This window comes from Balaenoptera acutorostrata, chromosome 10, assembly GCF_949987535.1.
Source record: "Balaenoptera acutorostrata chromosome 10, mBalAcu1.1, whole genome shotgun sequence".
NCBI classification, from domain to species: Eukaryota; Metazoa; Chordata; class Mammalia; order Artiodactyla; family Balaenopteridae; genus Balaenoptera; species Balaenoptera acutorostrata.
Genome location: NC_080073.1, coordinates 34,798,807 through 34,817,337, shown reverse-complemented (window position 1 = coordinate 34,817,337; position 18,531 = coordinate 34,798,807). Strand labels below are relative to the sequence as shown.

The window sequence follows — 18,531 nt, the reverse complement described above, 5'->3', positions numbered from 1 at the left end:
TATTTGTGTATTTGTGAAAATGTCTAAAACCGAATTATAGGGCTTTAAGAAGATATGCACTCTACAATTCTCCATACATCTGACTTCGTGTCATCTCTGTTACCTGCTTGGCCCCCACAGACATTTTATTTGTTATCCTGGCTATAGATAAATGCCTAGAGCTAGAATTACTGAGTCTGAAAAAATTACAAATATAAAATGCTGTTGTTAAATGGATCTCCAGAATATTTATTTTGGAGTAAAGTCCCTTCATTTTGTTGCCAGTTGAAAGGCATTATTGTGAGAAATCCAGGGCATGAACCCAGTATTGTTTGATTATGTTTATTTTATACGCAGAGAGGCAACGAGTCATTTCCATGCCATTTCTACTCAAATAAGGGGGCCAATTCACTGGGAGCCAAGGGCTGCACATAAATGGAAATATTTAACATGATTCTGATTTTCTTTCATAAGCAATAAAATAAAATACAAACCAACAAAACGAGTATAATGCTATAAATGTCTTTGCACATACCTGACCCAGCGGATGGTGCTGACTGAAGAAGCCACAGTAGTGTTGTCAGTAGGGGCAGCGGTGCTGGTGGAGGGGGTCGTGGTGCTGGTTTTCATGATTGTGGTTACCGTTAGCACATTATTCCTGTGTAATCATGTCTGGTCTGAAGTTTGGTGCAATCCTACTGGTTTTCCAAACGGGTTGCCATCAAAATCAGAAACTGTGTAAGTTTTCCTGAATGGTTCACAGCACTGTTCTGGGGTTTTAACTATGCCTCCAAGAGAGAACTCAGTTTATCCTCAGGTTCGTCACCTGGATGGCAGAGGAGGTTTGGAACCTGCAGGTACCTTTGCTCAGAGCAAATAGGCTGCTTTGCGTCAGGTCTTTTCCTCTTTGCCTGCAAAGATAGACTCACAGCTTCACTTCCTAAGAGCTATCTTTTATGCTTTCTGCTTCGTTAAGAACTTGCTTTGTGCAGGTTTTTATTAATCTGATGTTTTCCTTTTAAATAAATTGAATTTGAAATGAAAGGTAAAGATCTTTGAAGAAAAAAGCCTGAGGCTGGTCTGGCTCCCGTGAGTGCTGGCTCAGGGCCTTGTAGCTGGCTGGGTTGACAGAACCGGCATCTCCAGGAAATTGAGGGGAGACCCCAGTGTTATCCTGAGGTCATGGAAGACCTCTCTCATTAGATCAGTACTTGATGAAACTAAGCAAATCCCTTTACTTAACCGAGCCTCAGTTTCCGCCTAAATCAGACATTTTCAGCTAAAAGCCAACAGTGGCCAGGCAGGAAAAGTGAACAGGGGACAGCTCTGTGTAGGAAGGTCAGTGGTGACCACTTTGGGTCTATGAGGTTGCATCTTCTATTTTTTTTCCCCAAGAGAGTCAGAATCTCCCAATTTAAAAAAAAAAAAAAAAATCCCTCCTCCCAATGTGATTCCAGTGGGAACAGTGTGGAAAAGAGCTGGGGGAATGAAAGAGGCAAAGGCCTCTGTGTCTGCTCATCTGCCCCGGAAGCCCCCTTGCAGGAGCTGTTGATGGATGAAATAACTGCCTTACTGAACACAAATGAGGACAGACTAAGGCTACACAATGATAATGTATATTTAAACATCTCTTTAAGTTGGAAATAAACCATCACGTAAGAACTAGTCTTCCAGTTATATGTCTCAGTTAAGAGGATACTAGTAACTAAAGCAAAATCTTAATTTTCAGTCAGCTATGTGCATTTACATTTTTATCCATTCATTTATTGAGTTGTAATGTTCCAAGCACTGTGCCCCATCAAAGCACAGCCATCCTTTCCCTTGTCAGGTGGATGGTCTAGTGGAGATCAACCTCACAGATATAACCACCAAGATACTAGTTAACAACAGTCGCAATAAAGGCTCTGAAGGAGCCATAGGGGTGCTTGACCCAGTCTGGCTGAGTGGAGGAGACATCAGCTGGAAAGACTTTGGGACCACATGTTGAATGTAATTCATCTAATACCATGTCTGCATTTAACTCAGTCATAAATTGGTGGCCGAAGTACTGACTTCACCTGCCAGAAGAATTTTGTTTGGACTGTGCAGTATTGACCCACTTGCCATTTAAAATGTGAACCAAAGGATTTTAACCCTTTTAATTTCTCATTTTTCTTCCATCTAACCCTCAAGTACAACTCTGGGAGGTGGGTTGTACTTTATTTCAAAGAATTCTGGCCTCATAATAGAGATTTGAGAAGGCAATAGAAAGTGAGAGATCCAAGGTTTTATATGTGTTCTCTGCTCTTTAGGAGCCAAAGTTTAGGAAAGCTAGAGAGGGTTCCCTTTGGTCTCCTGGCTATAGGCTGTGCCTCTCATCCCAACTAATTACCACCACAGACAGTAAGAGAGTGTCTGCAGCCTGTTCTCACCATTGGGTGGGTGGGGGGCATGCTGAAGTTCTTTCGGTGGCGTTTTTATTCCCAAGAAGAGCACACTCTGTACTTCCTGTGCGGATGAGGAAAATGGTTGCCAATTTGGTCCAGACCTGGATGATCTTTGTCCATATATGTGTAGCAAACCCAGGCCCACGATGCTGGCAGTCTTCCGTTTCAAGTTATTCTTCTCTGTTGCAAGTTGCACACAGAAAAACAACCACCACCAGTGCCATATGGGTTAAAAGATCAAAGGCCCCAGTTTTGAATATATTTCTAGCTGACTTTACTTCAAATGTCTTAAATATGTTTCTAAGGATGGGAAGCATGGAGCATTAAAGAGGTAAGCCACATGTGTGTGAGCCATGCTTGTGGTCTGGGCAGGAGGGTGAAAAGTGAAAACCACTGATCCGGGTGTTCCTCTTCCTCTCAGGTTCGCATCTTCACGTACCTCATTGGAAGAGAGGCTGCTTTTGCAGACAATCTCAAGTGGATGGCCTGTGCCAATAAAGGTAGGTCCCTGGATGGGTTCAGTTCTGAATAAGTTCTCCGTGGATGTGTAGAAACAGAGACAGTCACGAGAAAGTGAAGAGTTCTACCAGAAGGCTGTGAATTCTAAGATAAGGTCTGGATGTTTCTAAATGATTATGACTGACTTGTAACAACTTCTCCCAAAATGTGTTTATAAACTTTGAGGACACAGTCAAGTGGAGTGGTTAAGCCTCTCCACTCTATTGCTTGGTAGCTGAGTGACCTTGGAAGAATTACTATGGCAGAGCCATTTACCATGCACCAAATATACATGTGCTCACTCACCATTCCCAGCCTCCTTGCACTGGTTCTGGCCAACAGGCTTTAAGCAGAACCAACCTGGGTCATTTATGGGCTAAAGCATTTAAGAACTGGTTTGGTGGTATCTATATTCTTTTCTGCTCCTGTGAACTCTGAAGCTACATGATGGAATAGATGAAACAGCCTGGGTTCCTGAGTGGCCGCATGGAGCAGATGCCTTTCCACTCACCCTGTCTTCTGCCATCTGCCAGCCGATGATGGATATATAGTCTGTGTGATAAACCTTTGTGTTAAGCCAGTGAGATTTCCAGTTTGATGTGTTCCCATAGCATAACTTAACCTACATAACTAATTAACTTAGTTAACTTTAACCTGCTTCAGTGTTCTAATTTTCAAAGTGGAGAGGGAGATAATAGCTTTTCTTTTTGATTTTTATTGAATATAGGGTTAAAAAATGAAATAGTACAGATTAGGTGCCTAGTTCAGTGCTGAGACCTAGTAAGTACTCAATAATTGTTGGCTTTTCTGCATTCACAGGTTAATTTTCTACATTCACAGGCCCTGATGTGTGTTGGAAACAATGCTTTAGGGAAGGCACAGGGAGGGAAGGAACAGGGCCTCCAGTCTTATGAAGGGCTTCTTTTCAGTCTACACACAACCAAGAAGGCAAAGCATAGGAGGCAAATAGGTGGTATATTCTAGATTCCTTGAGTCTTAACCCAAACTCCTTGAGTTCAAATCCAGCCTCTACCAAATACCAATCACGGTGGTAGATGTTACCATACCTACCTGGGTCTGAGTTATATCACCTACAGAATAGAGATAGTGATGATACCTGCCCCAGACAGATGCTGTGAGCACGAATGAGGCCGTGCAGGTAAAGCTGGCAGCTCAGTGCCTGGCACAGAAATGCCCCATATGATTTCCTAGTGTTATATTGATCTGTGGTTATGTCTTATCTCTGCTCAGAGGCTATACAGTCCCTGAGAGCAGCCTGTCACTCTGATTTCCTCTTGAGCACTCAGCCCAACCTCCTACTCTATGTAGAGTGGCTGCTTCTTTAAGGTTTGAAAAATGAGCAAATTGACTATAAATACTAATAAAGGAAGATATGTCCTGTTGCATAGTAGATTGGTATTGGTGGATGTAGGTAGTCTCTTTCTACATTGCCTGTTATGCCGTCCTTTATAAAAGTTCCAATATATGTATGTTAGTGGAGGAAAGAGGACTCAGGGAAGGGTTGGCAGGTCTCAGCTTTAGTTTTGGTGACTTAAGACAAAGTTATTTTAGTTGCAAGCAACCAAAGTTGCTCCCTGAAATTAAAAAGAAGAGTGTTTTGGAGAGAGAGGAGAGTGAGTCAGAACCCAGAGTGGGAAGGGAAGCTTATGTCTCATGAGGGACCAGGGGCTGTGTTTTTGCTTTTCTTTTCCTTCTTGGTTTCTTTCTACATTCCGTGGCATTCTTCTTCTCTGTAGATAGACCTTCTCTGCTAGGGCATGTGCATGTCAAAAATGGCTACCCCACGCTGTGCATACCCATCTATCCACATAACACCTATTGTTGAGAAAGGAGAGTTTATATCTTCTCCCAGAAATGATTCTGACACCCAGCTTGGGACAGGTCTTCCCCTGCCGAATTGCATGTAGGCAGAGGTAAGCCCACAAAGAAAAATATATGTGCTCTGCAGGTGGATGGACACGGGAAGTTCTCAGGGAATAGGTTCCTAGCCAAGCAAGTAAACCTCTGCCTCACTTTCCCTTCGTTTGGCATTGTCTTTTATTATCTGCTTCTACTTGGAGAAATCTTTGAAGCAAGTCTCAATTTCCTCATCTAAAAATGGAGAACTGCATGAAAGGTTTGAACATTTCCTTGAAGCTCTAAGATAACATGTTCTGCAATTATTTTAGTTTATTGGCAGGCTCACCTCACTCAAAAGTATCAGTAATTCTGATTGTCTCAGAGTAATGCATTTGGCTTCATTTGAAGGGGGAATATAGAAGGAAAGTAGGCATGAGGAGATGGAGGCTGAATGGATCCTAGGTTGCCTCTGAGAAAAGAGGCCATTGAGATAATTTTTGGAACTTCACTGACATTTGAGTGAGCTACACTTTCTCAATTTTTTCCTTGATTTTGTGGTCTTGAAAGAAAGAGTTCCTTTCCATTTTTTAATTTTTAAAAGTTTTCATGTTATTCCTGTCACATCAGACTGCAATTCTTCCCATCAGCGAGTATGCATTTAGTCATGGGTTATTGTTTTTAACCACTGTCTGTGTCCAGCTGATGAAAATTACTCAAATTGAAGTCTTGTCTTAATCAACTAATATTACACCATAATTTAGTTTTAGTCATTGTTTATAAGAATCTTTGAAGAATCCTTTTGAAGACAATTTAGTCAACTCAGAGTATTTCGGGGCCTGGCCATAGAATATAGCCCTTTAGATTTATAAGTTCTGAGCGCAGCAACTTGGAAAATCCAAGGAGGTAATAGTAGCTGCTTAGCTGGCCCGGCCGCTGGATTCTGCAGTGATTCTCCTTCTCTTCCTGTCCAAATCCAGTTGTTTCCTTCCCTGCCAGAGTCAGTCCCTCACAATAGTTTCACCTTCCTCCTCTGCTTCTCTTCTAAAGGGCCTTGGGAATAAAATGTCATTGTTTGCCACTCTTCAAAGTAGCAGTTGCCATCAAAATGTCAGGTTCCAGTCATCTGTGCCCATATAAACATCGGCTTCATGTTGCGTCAGTTATGGGGTTTAGACCAACGTAACGTCGGTGAGCAAGTATTCTTCTATGGTCATTAATTAAATCATTGTTTATACTCTCAGATTGTTATAGTATGGAGGCAGCATAACATTTTTCATCTCAAGTGACATGAGGTCCAGGGAGGGCCCGCCCCCGTCCTTACATATTTTTGCCCTGACTCAGCCAAGTTCTTCAGTGAAATGAAGCATTAGCATTCAGGGACCAGAGCAGACCCAGGGAAGCCCAGGGAGAAGCCTGTTGGCTGACTGACCAGAGTGACCCTAGGGAGGAGCAGGAGTTGTCAGGACCAGCTCATTGTCCCTGGGTCAGTGGTCAAGGACCTGCTGTCGGTGTGAAACTTCTTGTTTGGAAGTCTGGTAGCCATGGAGACAGTTCTCAGTCAGTGGACCTCTGACACTGCCCTCTGGAAATGGATGTCTGGGCATATTCATAGCCCTCACAGGAGTTCTCTGCCTCCTCCAATCCACTAGTAAAATCCAGAGAGGCCTGGATCTCATTGGTTTGTCTCATTTTATGCATAACTAGTTCCTATCTTGAGGCAACCAGCCCTAATGAGGCAAAGCAGCAAACCATTTTAAATACATTAAAACAATTATTGCCACTGTAGAATGGCTTATAGAACTTAAAATTCTGCATTCACACTGCTGGTTAAACAAGTGAACTGGGAAAACTGAAAAGAGGGGCCAACTAGCCCAGATACTCCATAAAGCCTTGATGACCTTCTGTAATGTTCAGTGTGCCAAGATTTTAAATAAGCACTGCCTGATTCTCCTTCAAAAATCACGGTGAATGGAGTGTTTTCCAGCTGTGCAAATAAAGAAGGGTCTCTGTGTTTGGTTCTCAACCTATCTGTCATCATTAGATCGAATGGAAACGCCACGTGAGTCTCTCTTGGTTATCTGCTCAGCCTGTCCCTCTTTGATAGGCTAATGGTCAGTCTCTCCTTGTTTGAAAGAGAACTGGAGGCCTGAGACCTCCTTGGAAGTTCAGATCCACAGCCTTTTCCCCCTAGAAATCTCTTAACCTCACTATACCTTTCCAAGTGTCAAATTTATGAGGCCAGAATGGTTGTTTGGAGTAGGGGAAAACTGGCAATTAAAATTTTTTGCTGTTTCAGAAAAGGTGGAAGAAGGCAAAAATGACAGTTATTCAGATACCTTTGTATAATTCTTTTTTTGTACTCTTCAACCAATAGCTCTCCAATTCCCCAACCCCCAGCCCCTGGTAATCCCCTTTCAACTCTGTTGCTATGATTTTCACTTTTCTAGATTCCACATACCAGTGATATCATACAGTATTTGTCTTTCTCTGTCTGACTTATCTTATTTAGCAAGATGTACTCAAGGTCCATACATGTTTTTGCAAATGGCAGGATTTCCTTGTTTCTCATGCTGAATAATATTCCTTTGTGTGTGTGTGTGTATACACTGTATCTTTTTAATCCATTTTTCCATTAATGGAGACTTAAGTTGTATACATTCTTTGTGTAGATTCCATAGAACTTGAGAATTTGAGTGGAAAGGGTAATAGTTGTGAAGATGAAGATGGTGCTACTGTTGTTAATAGCAACTAAGGATGACAAACTTCTTACTAAGTGCCAGGTAAAGTGCAAAGTACTTTTATGTATTATCTCTTTTGACCCTCATTAAAGCTGTATAAAGTGCATGAGAAGGAAACTGAGACTCAGAGAGACTAGCAGCTCGCCCCAGGTTACCAGCTAGCAGGTGGCAGAGCCAGGATTCAGGCCCAGTTGATCCAAAGCCTGAGCCTAACTCTTCACCAGGGTGTGAGGTTGCTTCGCTTTGGGGAGAAGAAAGTCATGGTTCATAGAGGAATATTTCCCATGATTTGAGAGAATCTAGGAAAAGGAATCTAGATGTTGAGAAAGGACTTTAATGGTCTATAGTTAATAAAGACTGGAGCTGGGATTTATTCCCAGCCTATGTGTTCCAGAAATTGTCCTGCTTCAGCTTGTGTAAGCATGTGGTCCAGTTTCTGACATTTTACAAATGGAGATATTAAGGCTTTCTGAGGAGACGAGGCAGGGTGGAATGGGGCACAGCGATAGAGCTGCAGGCAAGCCAGCATTCCTAGCTCCACAGTGTGATCCTTTAAATTAGAGGTTCCCAACCTTTTTGGCACCAGGGACCAGTTTCATGGAAGGCAATTTTTCCACAGACTGGGTGGGGGAGGATGGTTCAGGCGGTAACGCGAGCGATGGGGGGGATGGTCAGGCGGTGAAGAGAGCAATGGGGAGCGATAAGGAGCGGCAGATGAAGCGTCACTAGCTTGCCCGCTGCTCACCTCCTGCTGTTCGGCCTGGTTCCTAACAGGCCGAGGACCAGTAGCCATGGTCCCCAGGGATTGGGGACCCCTGCTTTAAATTATTTTTTCTAGCATGAAATTTGAAATTAAAAATATAATATTATAGACTTGAGGACACGGGGAGGGGGAAGGGTGGGCTGGGACAAAGTGAGAGGGTGACATGGACCTATATATACTACTGGGTGTAGGGTAGATGGCTGGTGGGAAGCAGCCACGTGGCACAGGGAGATCAGCTTGGTGCTTTGTGACTGCCTGGAGGGGTGGGATGGGGAGGGTGGGAAGGAGATGCGGGAGGGAGGAGATGTGGGGATGTATGAATGTGTGTGGCTGATTCACTTTGTTATGAAGCAGAGACTAACACACCATTGTAAAGCAATTATACTCTAATAAAGATGTTAAAAAAAAAAAGAGAAAAATGTAATATTATTCACACACAAAAGACTTGCTCCTAAATCAGAGGTTCTGGCTGATTCTGATAGTTTCACACTTGGGAGCCCCCTTCTCCAGGTGGCACCTGCCCACTGAGGCCCCTGGGCTCCCTGCCCTAGTGGTCATTCTCTCCTTGGTCTTCTCTTTCCAACTCATCGGACATGTGCCCTTCAGCTCTCAGGGCCCAAGAGACCTCTTACTTGTTCTTTGTAATGGTCCAAAGAGATATGGAGGTAGAAAGTTGTTTATCAATTCTGCATTTTTCTATAGAAAAAAAGTGATTTTCAGTAGTGTGTGATGTTGATGGGGAGGACGAAGATGGGACAGAATATTGTGAGGGTCTTCCAAGAACACTGTTGTTCCGTAAGAGGATGCCCACCAGGTCACACCAGCAACATCACTGCCTACCTTATTGCCTTGAGAAGACTGGGACCTGATCACTGGCTTTCTTGTTTTCAGCCTGCCTTATGTCAGAGGGGAAAAGAGTCTTTGAAAAGACTCAAGGGAGCAGTGCCCATCACACCAAAAGTAGAACGAGGACCTTACCCAGACCTTACTGGTGAGGTAGACAGCCATGGTCTCCCACTGAGGAGCAGACTCCGGGGTCCCTCAGATCTGGTGTCATTGCAAAGTGGAGTGTTGAATGATGTACTGATGGAGCATCTCATGCAGAGGCACCACTTAGACAAGGGACTCTTAAGAAATCTCTAAGTAAGGGTAGTAAAGTATCAGAAATACAAAGCACCAGGCTGCATGTGGTTTATCACACTGAGTAGTTGTAACTCAGAGTTCACAGGAGACTCTGTAAGGGAATAGGTAAATAAATTGATGTTATGGAGAAAAATGAGCAGATCATTTATAATAGGTGGCTAATTTCAGCATTAATTACTCCTTGATAATTACGAAAAGATTGCTGATTCTGTTTTCTTACATGATATATGAAGTCCAAAAATGCACATTAAAGAAGAGAATAAACATTCAAGAGCTAGAATTTAAAAGAAATAAAAAGAGGTGAGGGAAGGGGAGGGAAAGTGGCCAGTTCAAGGGATGCAGAGGGAGAAGGAGGGAAGCATCTATGGTTACAGCCAAAGAGTCCAGCCCTCAGCGACTTCCTGTTATCCATCAAAAGGTACATTTGTTAACTAAAACTTATATGAAAAACATTTAAAAACAAAAAGAGACTTTCAGAAAAGTTTTACAGTTTAATGGGTTGGGGTTAGACGATCTGATTTGCATGATTTGCGTTAAGCTTTGCAGTGTACATTATTAATATTATCTTTGTAATTCTAGCTTTTCTTACCTTTTATACATCTGCATTTCTGGTCTATATATTGAAATATAAGTTAGAACTGTGGTATGGGTTTTGAGTAGACCTTTGGTGCTAACTACTGTGCATTTGCCAGGAACCTCATAGGGCAACCACATATTTCCCCACCCCAGCCTCAAACTTTCCCAGCCACAGAGATTCAAACAGCCCATTAGGGGTGTCCTTACAGAGGAGGACCATGGTCTGAGCAGCCGCCATGCTGTCCTTTGCCATTACAGGAAGAGGCAGTGTCTTCAGTGGTTAAGAGCAAAGGTTTCGGAATCAAATGAATCTGTATTCAAATTGATCCAAGACAAATTACTAAACTCTGTTGTTTCTGTTTCCTCCCTATACGACGAGCACACACACATGTAGAGCTGTTGTGTTACCCAAGTGTAGAGCGACAATGTGAATCACAGTAAGACTTTGGTGAATGTCCTTGCTTCAGTAATGGCTCTCACAGAGCCATGTGCTGGTTCTGGGAATATCACTCTGGACAAGACAGGCACCAGCTTTTTGTAACATTTCATGGAGCCAATATTCCATTGACAGAGAACAAAGTAAACAAGTAAATCAGAATTCAGCATTGATGAATCTTCAGAAGAAAGTGAAAGCAAGGTGAAGCAAGAGGAAATGAGTTCAGACAGCTAACCCCTGAATGATCCAAAGGAACCATCCATAGGAAACTGGATAAATGGTGTGCCAGGCAGAGGGTATAGTAGGTGCAAGCTCCTGGGGAGGGTCAGGTGGATGAGCTTGGTGGGAGGATGGAAGGGGATGAGTTCATCCAGGGAGGCGGGGGCCTAGTGAGGGAGAGTCTTAGAGGTCAGGTAAGGAATTTGGATTTTATTCTAACCCTAAATAGAAGCTGTTTTAGGATTTTAGGCAGGGAGATGATGGTCTGCTTTATACTTTAGATGGTCTGCTTTATACTTTCCTTTGACTGCTGTCAGGAGTCTAGTTAACAAGGAGGGGGATTTGTGGGGCAAGGGTGGTTGTTGCTGTACCCTGGGGGAGAGACAGTGGAGTCTGGAGTAGGGTGGGAGCAGTGGAAATGCGGGATTGGACTTGAGACATATTTTAGAGATAGGGCCAGAAGAACACGCTGGTGGATTAGCTATGGGGTGGGGTGAGGAAATGATGGCTATCAAGGATAATTCTTAAGTGTTTGGCCTAGTTTGGCAGTGGTGTCATTTGCTGAGATGGGAAAGACCCAATGCGGGAGGAATAGGTTTGGCCAGGGAAATCAGGAGTTGGCTTTGGACAAGTTCAGTCTGAGAATCCTGTTAGTCATCCTTATGGAGGTGTCAGGTATACTGTTGGCTATGGGTCTGTAGCCAGCTTTTTGTAACTTTTCAGAACTTTGATTATGATAAGCAAGGCCAAGTGAGGATGATCCCTCAGCTCCATCCCCTTCCAAATGTGTGATTGTTTTTCCTTCCCACTCCCCTTGAATGCTGAGAATCTATCTCTCCCATCTCCCTCCTTCTATTTATTCCCTCCCTTCTCTTGGCCCTATTTTGGAAAAGCCAAATCAGGGATTTTTACTGTTGGCTTTGAGGATTAGAATGAAAACACAGACAACCAAGAAAAACTCCTCCCAAGAGAGGCTGTGTTTACTGCACATTTGGTACAGGAACCCACAGTACGAATAGTGCTATACTGTGAATTGCTCACCCAGGTATCCTCACGGTTCAGGACCATGGAGTTCTCTCCTCCTCTTATCAACATGGCAACACCTCTCTTGGTTTGTCCTCTGTGTCATGTTTGTCTCTCTAAGACCCTTCATGCAGAGCCAAAGGTTTACCTACTAGAGAAGAGCTGAAATGTTTTCTTTCTTATTCAAACACTGATTGCAGTCGTGGTTTGTGGAGGGATTATAACTATGATGCTTGCTGTCATCCAGCAATCTTCTTTAAAACTTGTCTTTCCCACTATGCCTCTAAGAGGGACCACCTGGAAGCCTTGCGTGAGCAGTGACCCAGATGGACATCCCTAACTGTAGTGCCTGACCTCTGAGGGAGTGCCAAGGTACACATGGGCCCTGCTCCAGAGCCCTGAGCTAGAGCAGGGTCTCACAGGCCTTTGGGGCTCAGTTTCTACTGGGATGGGCGAGGCTCTGGCCCTGGCCAGGAGGGTGGAGTGGACAGGAGTGACAGTGCATGTTAATTAGCACTGTGCAGAGCTGTCACCAGGAAGCCAGAAGCCACATGGTCCCAACCTGGTTTGGGGTTGGTATACCAAATTCAAACCAGCTGGCTTTTGTTTGGAAATGCCCTGGGAGGGTCCTGGTCCTTTCTGGACAACAAAAGGGCTGGCGTTTCCTTACCCTGAGCCCTGTATTAAACACTAAGAGGTTCTATAAACACTACAGCAAGTGCTGTGACAGATCTGGCTTCAGAGGCACACATATCCTCTCTCATTTGTTGGCAAGTAGGAGCTGGCATAAACTTAGTTATAAAGGTCCTTATTTAGAGGCATGGGGAGGAAACATGAATCTGTGTCCATCCAGTGTCCCCCTGCTTAAAATGCTTCCATGACTACTTGCCTGTAGGATAAAGTCTAAACTCCTTCCCAAGATCTTATGTGATAGTCTCTCTGCTAATTCCTCTGATCTTATAGCACCCTACTTCTAGTCACTCTCCCCCAGCTTTTCACTCCAGCCATTCTGAGTTTTTTTCAGTTCCTAGAATGGGTCTAATTCTGACCTTGGGCCTTTACTTACATTCCTTGCTTTGCCGGACATAGTCTTTAACCCCCCTTCCTCCAGCTAACTGGTCCTCATCCTTCAGGGTTCAGCTGTACTGACCCTTCTTCAGGGTAGCCAAGTGATTGGCTGTCCATGCTGTGTGTTTCTCTATAATGTTGACTGTGCTATTTTGTAGTTGTCAGCTTACTCAGACCTCCCAGGCCTCCAGGAAGCAGGGGTCATGCTCATCTAGTTAGCTCCTGCTGCTCCAGTGGTAGGCACCAAGAAAGCCTTCCATAAATGTTTGAATGAAGGGCCCCCTCCTGGGGATCCAGACCTGTGCTCAGTTCAGCCCTTCTCTTCTAACATCTCCTAACTCCCAATAAAGCCAACAGGACCCCAAGCTGAAGAGGAGCATAGCAGTACCTGAACTCGAGATCAAAATGGCCTCTCCACCCACAAGATGATAGCATGTTTAGAACTTTTTATGTTACTGAGAAACCATGTCTACCCAGCATATTCAAAAGGCAGGTCTGGTAACTACATGAGGGTTTGAGCTGGAGTTTCAGCCTTAAACACACAAAGAGCAAAATTCTGTAGAAGCAAAAGGCATAGATTAAGATACTCAAGCCTCATTTCACCTTCTGTATTTGCCACTTGATACCGGTGAGAACACGGCCGAAACACATATGCTTGGTCTGCCTCAGTCATCTTATCTGTAAAGTGGGCAAGTTATCCCCACTTCATCATGTTGTCAGGAATAAATGAGGCAAATCTTATCGGGTGTTTAGCAAATTTTGTGCCCCTTATTAAGCGCTCAAAAATTAATTATAGGGGGGAGGGATAAATTGGGAGATTGGGATTGACATATACACACAACTATATATAAAATAGCACAGGGAACTCTACTCAGTACTCTGTAATGACCCATATGGGAAAAGAATCTAAAAAAGAGTGGATATATGTATATGTATAACTGATTGACTTTGCTGTACACCTGAAACTAGCACAACCTTGTAAATCAACTATACGCCAATAAAAATTTTTAAAAAAAGAAAAAATTATTATAACTATTATAGTTATAAAAATAGGACAGCCTTTAAATTTTGTGCTTTTTAGTTTTCTCATTGGAAATAAATACACTAAAATGAAAAAAAGGGGGGGGGTTACAAAATGGCATGTAGAGAGGACTCCCATATCTACCAGAGAAAGTCTATATGTATATGTATAGAAAACATCTGGAGAGAGATTCTCCAAAGGATTAACAGGGACTTCTTCTGGGAGGTGGGTTTGTGGTTGATCTTCATTTTATTCTTTTTGCTTGACTCTGTTTTCTAACATGAACACATTGCTCATTAAGTGGGTGATGGTAGAGAGGAGACAATGTTTAAAAAGGAAAAGGGAAGAAAGAAATTAGCTAGAGGCTAAGAAGGCATAGCGTAGGTCTGCTCGCCAGTTGTAGTTGTTCCTGTCTTTACTAAACGTGGTTCTCCCTTGGCAGGATTTTTCACCCAGATCTCCACCTTGGCTGATGTGCAGGAAAATGTCATGGAATACCTCCACGTACTCAGCCGGCCCAAAGTCATCGACCAGGAGCACGACGTGGTGTGGACTGAAGCGTACATCGACAGCACTGTGAGTCCCCAGAGCCCCAGGGGAGAGCCTGAGGGTTCCTCCTACCATGGGAGAGTTTCCCTGGGTTTATTCCAGAAGATGGTGGTTGTAGCATTCCTTCTCAGTAACGAGGTTCACTGACATCTTCCATATTTGTATGGTTTGCATTGGTCTCTTAGCAAGCAAGGTTAGTGACAACTCCTAATATCAGAGAATGTAACAGGTTCTTCTGGAAGGTGTCTGGTCAGCACAGAAAACTCACTTTTGGTTTCTGTCTTCTCTACCTTTTTTTCCTTCTCACAAGTGTACAAGTTCTGTCAGTGTGGCAATGATGACAGGTGTGTAAGATTTGGTCCTTGCCATCATCGGAGAGGCCCAGTCCTGGGGGTGAATCTTGGGTCTCAGCTTGGGAAGGTGGGACCATCTTCAGTTCTGACAGTGAACTGGAGCCACCGTAGAGGCCGCAGCTGCCTTTTCTTCCCTTGAACAAGTGAGAAAATGCTTCAGTGGTGGTTATATAGGCACTGATTGTTGTTGCAACTCTGGCCATGGGCTCATTCTAAAGCCAAATTCCAAGGAAAAAAGATTCTGGTGCCGAATTACCTTAAAAGGAGGAGTGTTGCCAATCATCAAATAATGGCTCAATGGCCAGGTTTCTTGTGTAGTTGCTGGGTGATTTTTCATAGTGATAATGAATCTGATGGGAGTGCCATTTTTCATTTATTGATTGTAAATGTTCTCAGAGGGCCCCTCTCCTATCATTTGTGTCGGGATTAACATCACATTAATCGCTGTAACCCAGACCAGCCATCCTCCAGAGTGATCTCAATGGCTGCCATGGGCCAGCTTTTCTCTCCACGAGCTCTCTCATTCCTGCTGCTCTTCTGGCAGCTGCAGGCAGATACAGGGCAGGAGCAGCATGTGGGAACCCATCTTGGGGGCCAGCAAAGCAGCCTGCACCCCCCACACACAGCCTTAAAGTACACAGTGGGACCATGGAAATACAAACTTGTCAGGAAGGGGTAGCCCATCCCCAGGAGAAATCACCCTGAGTGGAGATGGGTGTTAAGCTGAAGAACCATCTCTGGTTGCCAGGGAGACCTTGGGCTTTTATCACGTTCAGAGTCTGACCCAGTTTGGTTTAGAATCATGGAAGTGAAATAACTAAGCCACCCCATTTGTGTCAGCACCATACTAACAGTAATAACAGAGCAACAACAGTGATGGTTTCATCTCTTCCTCATATGTGTGGTTGAGTAAGGCCGGGGAAGAGGAGAGGAGGAGGGCAGCCAGCCAGGAACGGACTGATCCAGACACCCAGTGGTTCTGTGTACAAACCCTGAACAGCCAGTTGGGCCTGTCATCTTATTTGTTTCATCAATGTAAAAAATATAAAACAGAGTCTCTATGGGACTAGCACCTGGATAAACAGACAGATCAGTAGAGTAGAAGGTCCAAAAAAAAAGACCCACATACATATGGAAATTTAGTTTGTGATAAAGGTGGCATCTCAAATCAGTAAGGCTAGGATGGGCTTTGTAATAAATGCTTTTGGGAAAACTAGATAGCTATTTAGGAAAAGATAAAATTATTTTCTTCACATCACACCGGAGAAAAATATTCAAGGGGATCAGAGAGCTAAACTGTAAAAAATGAAACCACATAAGCACTAGAACAAAATCTAGTGAATTCCTCTATAACCTGAGTCCAGAGAATGGCTTTCTAACAATGACTCCAAAATCCAGATGCAATATAAATAAAAATAGGTTTGACTACTTAAAATATAAACAAAACAAAACCCAACTTTTATAAGTAAAAAAATCAAGCACAGTCAAAAAGAAGCAAAATCAAAAAGCAAATGGTAAAATAGGAGAAAATATGCAGCATATAGCACACATAAAGAACTAATAATCCTAATATATAAAGAACTTTCAAAAATTAAGGGGGAAACCCCAAAATTCCTATAGAAAAAAATGAGCAAAAGACATGAGCAGACAATTCACACAAAAATAATAAAAATGGTTTTTAAACATATGGAATATGTACAACTTCACACATTGTAAGAAAAATGCAAATTAAAGTATGGTTTGAGATACCATTTCTCTCATCTATTAGAGTGGCAGAAATGAAAAGCTTAACTTTGTTGGTGAGGCTGTGGGAAAGGGACGCTTGTACATGCTTGTGGGAAGACAGAATTGGGGTATAGGAAGGGGAAATGTGCATTTACCCTTTGACCCAGAAATACTACTTCTAGGAATTAACCCTGAAGATAAACCTCCAACAATCCAAAAATACATATGTATAAGTTTGTTCACTGCAGAATTGCTTGTCATTTCAAAATATTGAAAGTTACCTAAATCCCCAACCATAAGAGATCAATTGGATAAACTGTGGTACATGGATGTAATGGAGTCTTAATGTTAAAAACAAACAAACAAACAAAAAGCCTGGCATATTTTGTGCCAGACAGTAACGAAGCACTCAGAACCACGAGGTCACATCAAAAGGCCCAAGAATCAACGTGAAGGGGCTCTCACTGGTCAACTCTGGGATTATTTGAGCCTCAAAATTAAATAGAAGAGTAATGGACTATAACTTGAATAAAACAAATCAATGTGTTCTAAATAAGTAAACAAATCTCAAACAGATGGACTAAATAGATGATGAAATGGATGGGAGGGAGTGTGGTGTGCAGTGGGCAATGGGATGCTGCCTGGTGGGTGTGGAGGGAGGGAGTCCTGAGATGGAAAATCACCAGTGGGCAACGATTTTAGTAAAGATTGATTAGGGTGAAGGTCATCCATGGATGCTAAATCTAGGGGGGAATTTTGATGATGAGCAGGATATTTTCATGGTCTCAAAGTGCTTCCCTAGAGATTTTTGACTAGTTAGGAGGAAAAAATAAAAAAAAAATAGTATCTATCCAGTGGGAGACCCAGCAGCAACAAATATAATAATATAATTGATTTAATACTTAAGTGAATAGCTTGTAATGACCTAAGAGTATAGTACTTTCCCTCTTTATTAATTATACATTAATTCATACAGTTCTGGGTCTGGACAAGATCAAGATAAAAGTTTGTGAACAGAAGCTGAGTTAGGATTTTTGCACATGAGAGTCCAGGGTTGTGTTTAATCCAGCCTGACCTAGAATCAAGACAGACAGAATTTTCCTTTCAGGGTCCATCCTCCCTGACTATTACTACCAGTCTGATTAAATATTCTGTTTCCTGCCTGGCTGTTCTATTCAATTTGCTCTCCTGGTGAAGCCCAAATAAATGAATTAATGTTAACAGCATTAATTATGTTTAATCTAATAAGATTTCATGTATTAATTGACAAAACAGCGAACACCAGAATTCTGAAATTCATGGGCTTCTCATCTGAATACAAGTTGTGCTGCACAGTCATTATCTCTTAGGTGCAGAGCAAAAAATCATTAACAATGAATTTGTTCTATTTTGTAAGCAAATGACTTACGTTTTCCAGTTGGGTCCTAATCATCTTGGGAATGCTACCCAACTTGGTATGCAGAGTAGAACATGCATCAGACTGTAGAAGCATCAGCATCCCTGATCAGTCCCTCCAGGGGAGTTTGCACAGACCACAGTGACACGTAGAAGGGAAGCAAAGAAATCTTTTAGAAACAGCAGGAATGTGACCATTTAAAATAATGAGAATTCATTACCAAGCTCCCCTGCCCCTCCCCTCTGCTGGTAATACAATTCAGTACGAAATTTGTAGGAACTTTCAAACCAATTTAGTTGCATTTGCAAATTGGACGTGTATCCCTCCTCCTCACCCCCCACTAAGTCCAACTCAGAGAAAATGCTTTGCATATGATAAATTGCACATTTGTTTTGGTTTCCCATCTCAGAATGGCACCTAGGACATTTAGGAGTCGTTTGGGTGATTGCTTTAGGCTACAACATCTTACTGCCTAGAAGCAATTACTCAGGGGGTTGAAGCCATCATAAGGAAGTTGTTGGGGCTTGGAAGCTGACTTTACAGTATTTTCCCCAAGACACCACTGCATATCAAAGAAGTTCAAATCGTCAAAACGAAAAGACACTCTTAAAGAGAAACATAAACCATCCTGCTGGGTTGTGGAACAGAGAATGCCATCTGCATTACATGGCATAGAGGAAACTGATTATGTTGGGACCTCTATTTCATAGCAGATGGGTTCATTAAATTTAATAGCCTCCAGAGCCTTTAGAAACCGT

At 42.8% G+C, this 18,531-nt stretch overlaps 1 protein-coding gene across 1 annotated transcript in view; it reads left to right on the top strand.

Annotated features, from left to right (window-relative positions):
- Positions 1-18,531, top strand: part of CACNA2D3 (calcium voltage-gated channel auxiliary subunit alpha2delta 3) — a 774,181-nt gene that overhangs the window by 489,751 nt on the left and 265,899 nt on the right. The window contains exons 12-13 of the mRNA XM_057555140.1: positions 2,827-2,905; positions 14,193-14,326. Of these exons, the coding sequence (XP_057411123.1) occupies positions 2,827-2,905; positions 14,193-14,326 (213 nt within the window). The remainder of the gene's footprint in view (positions 1-2,826; positions 2,906-14,192; positions 14,327-18,531) is intronic.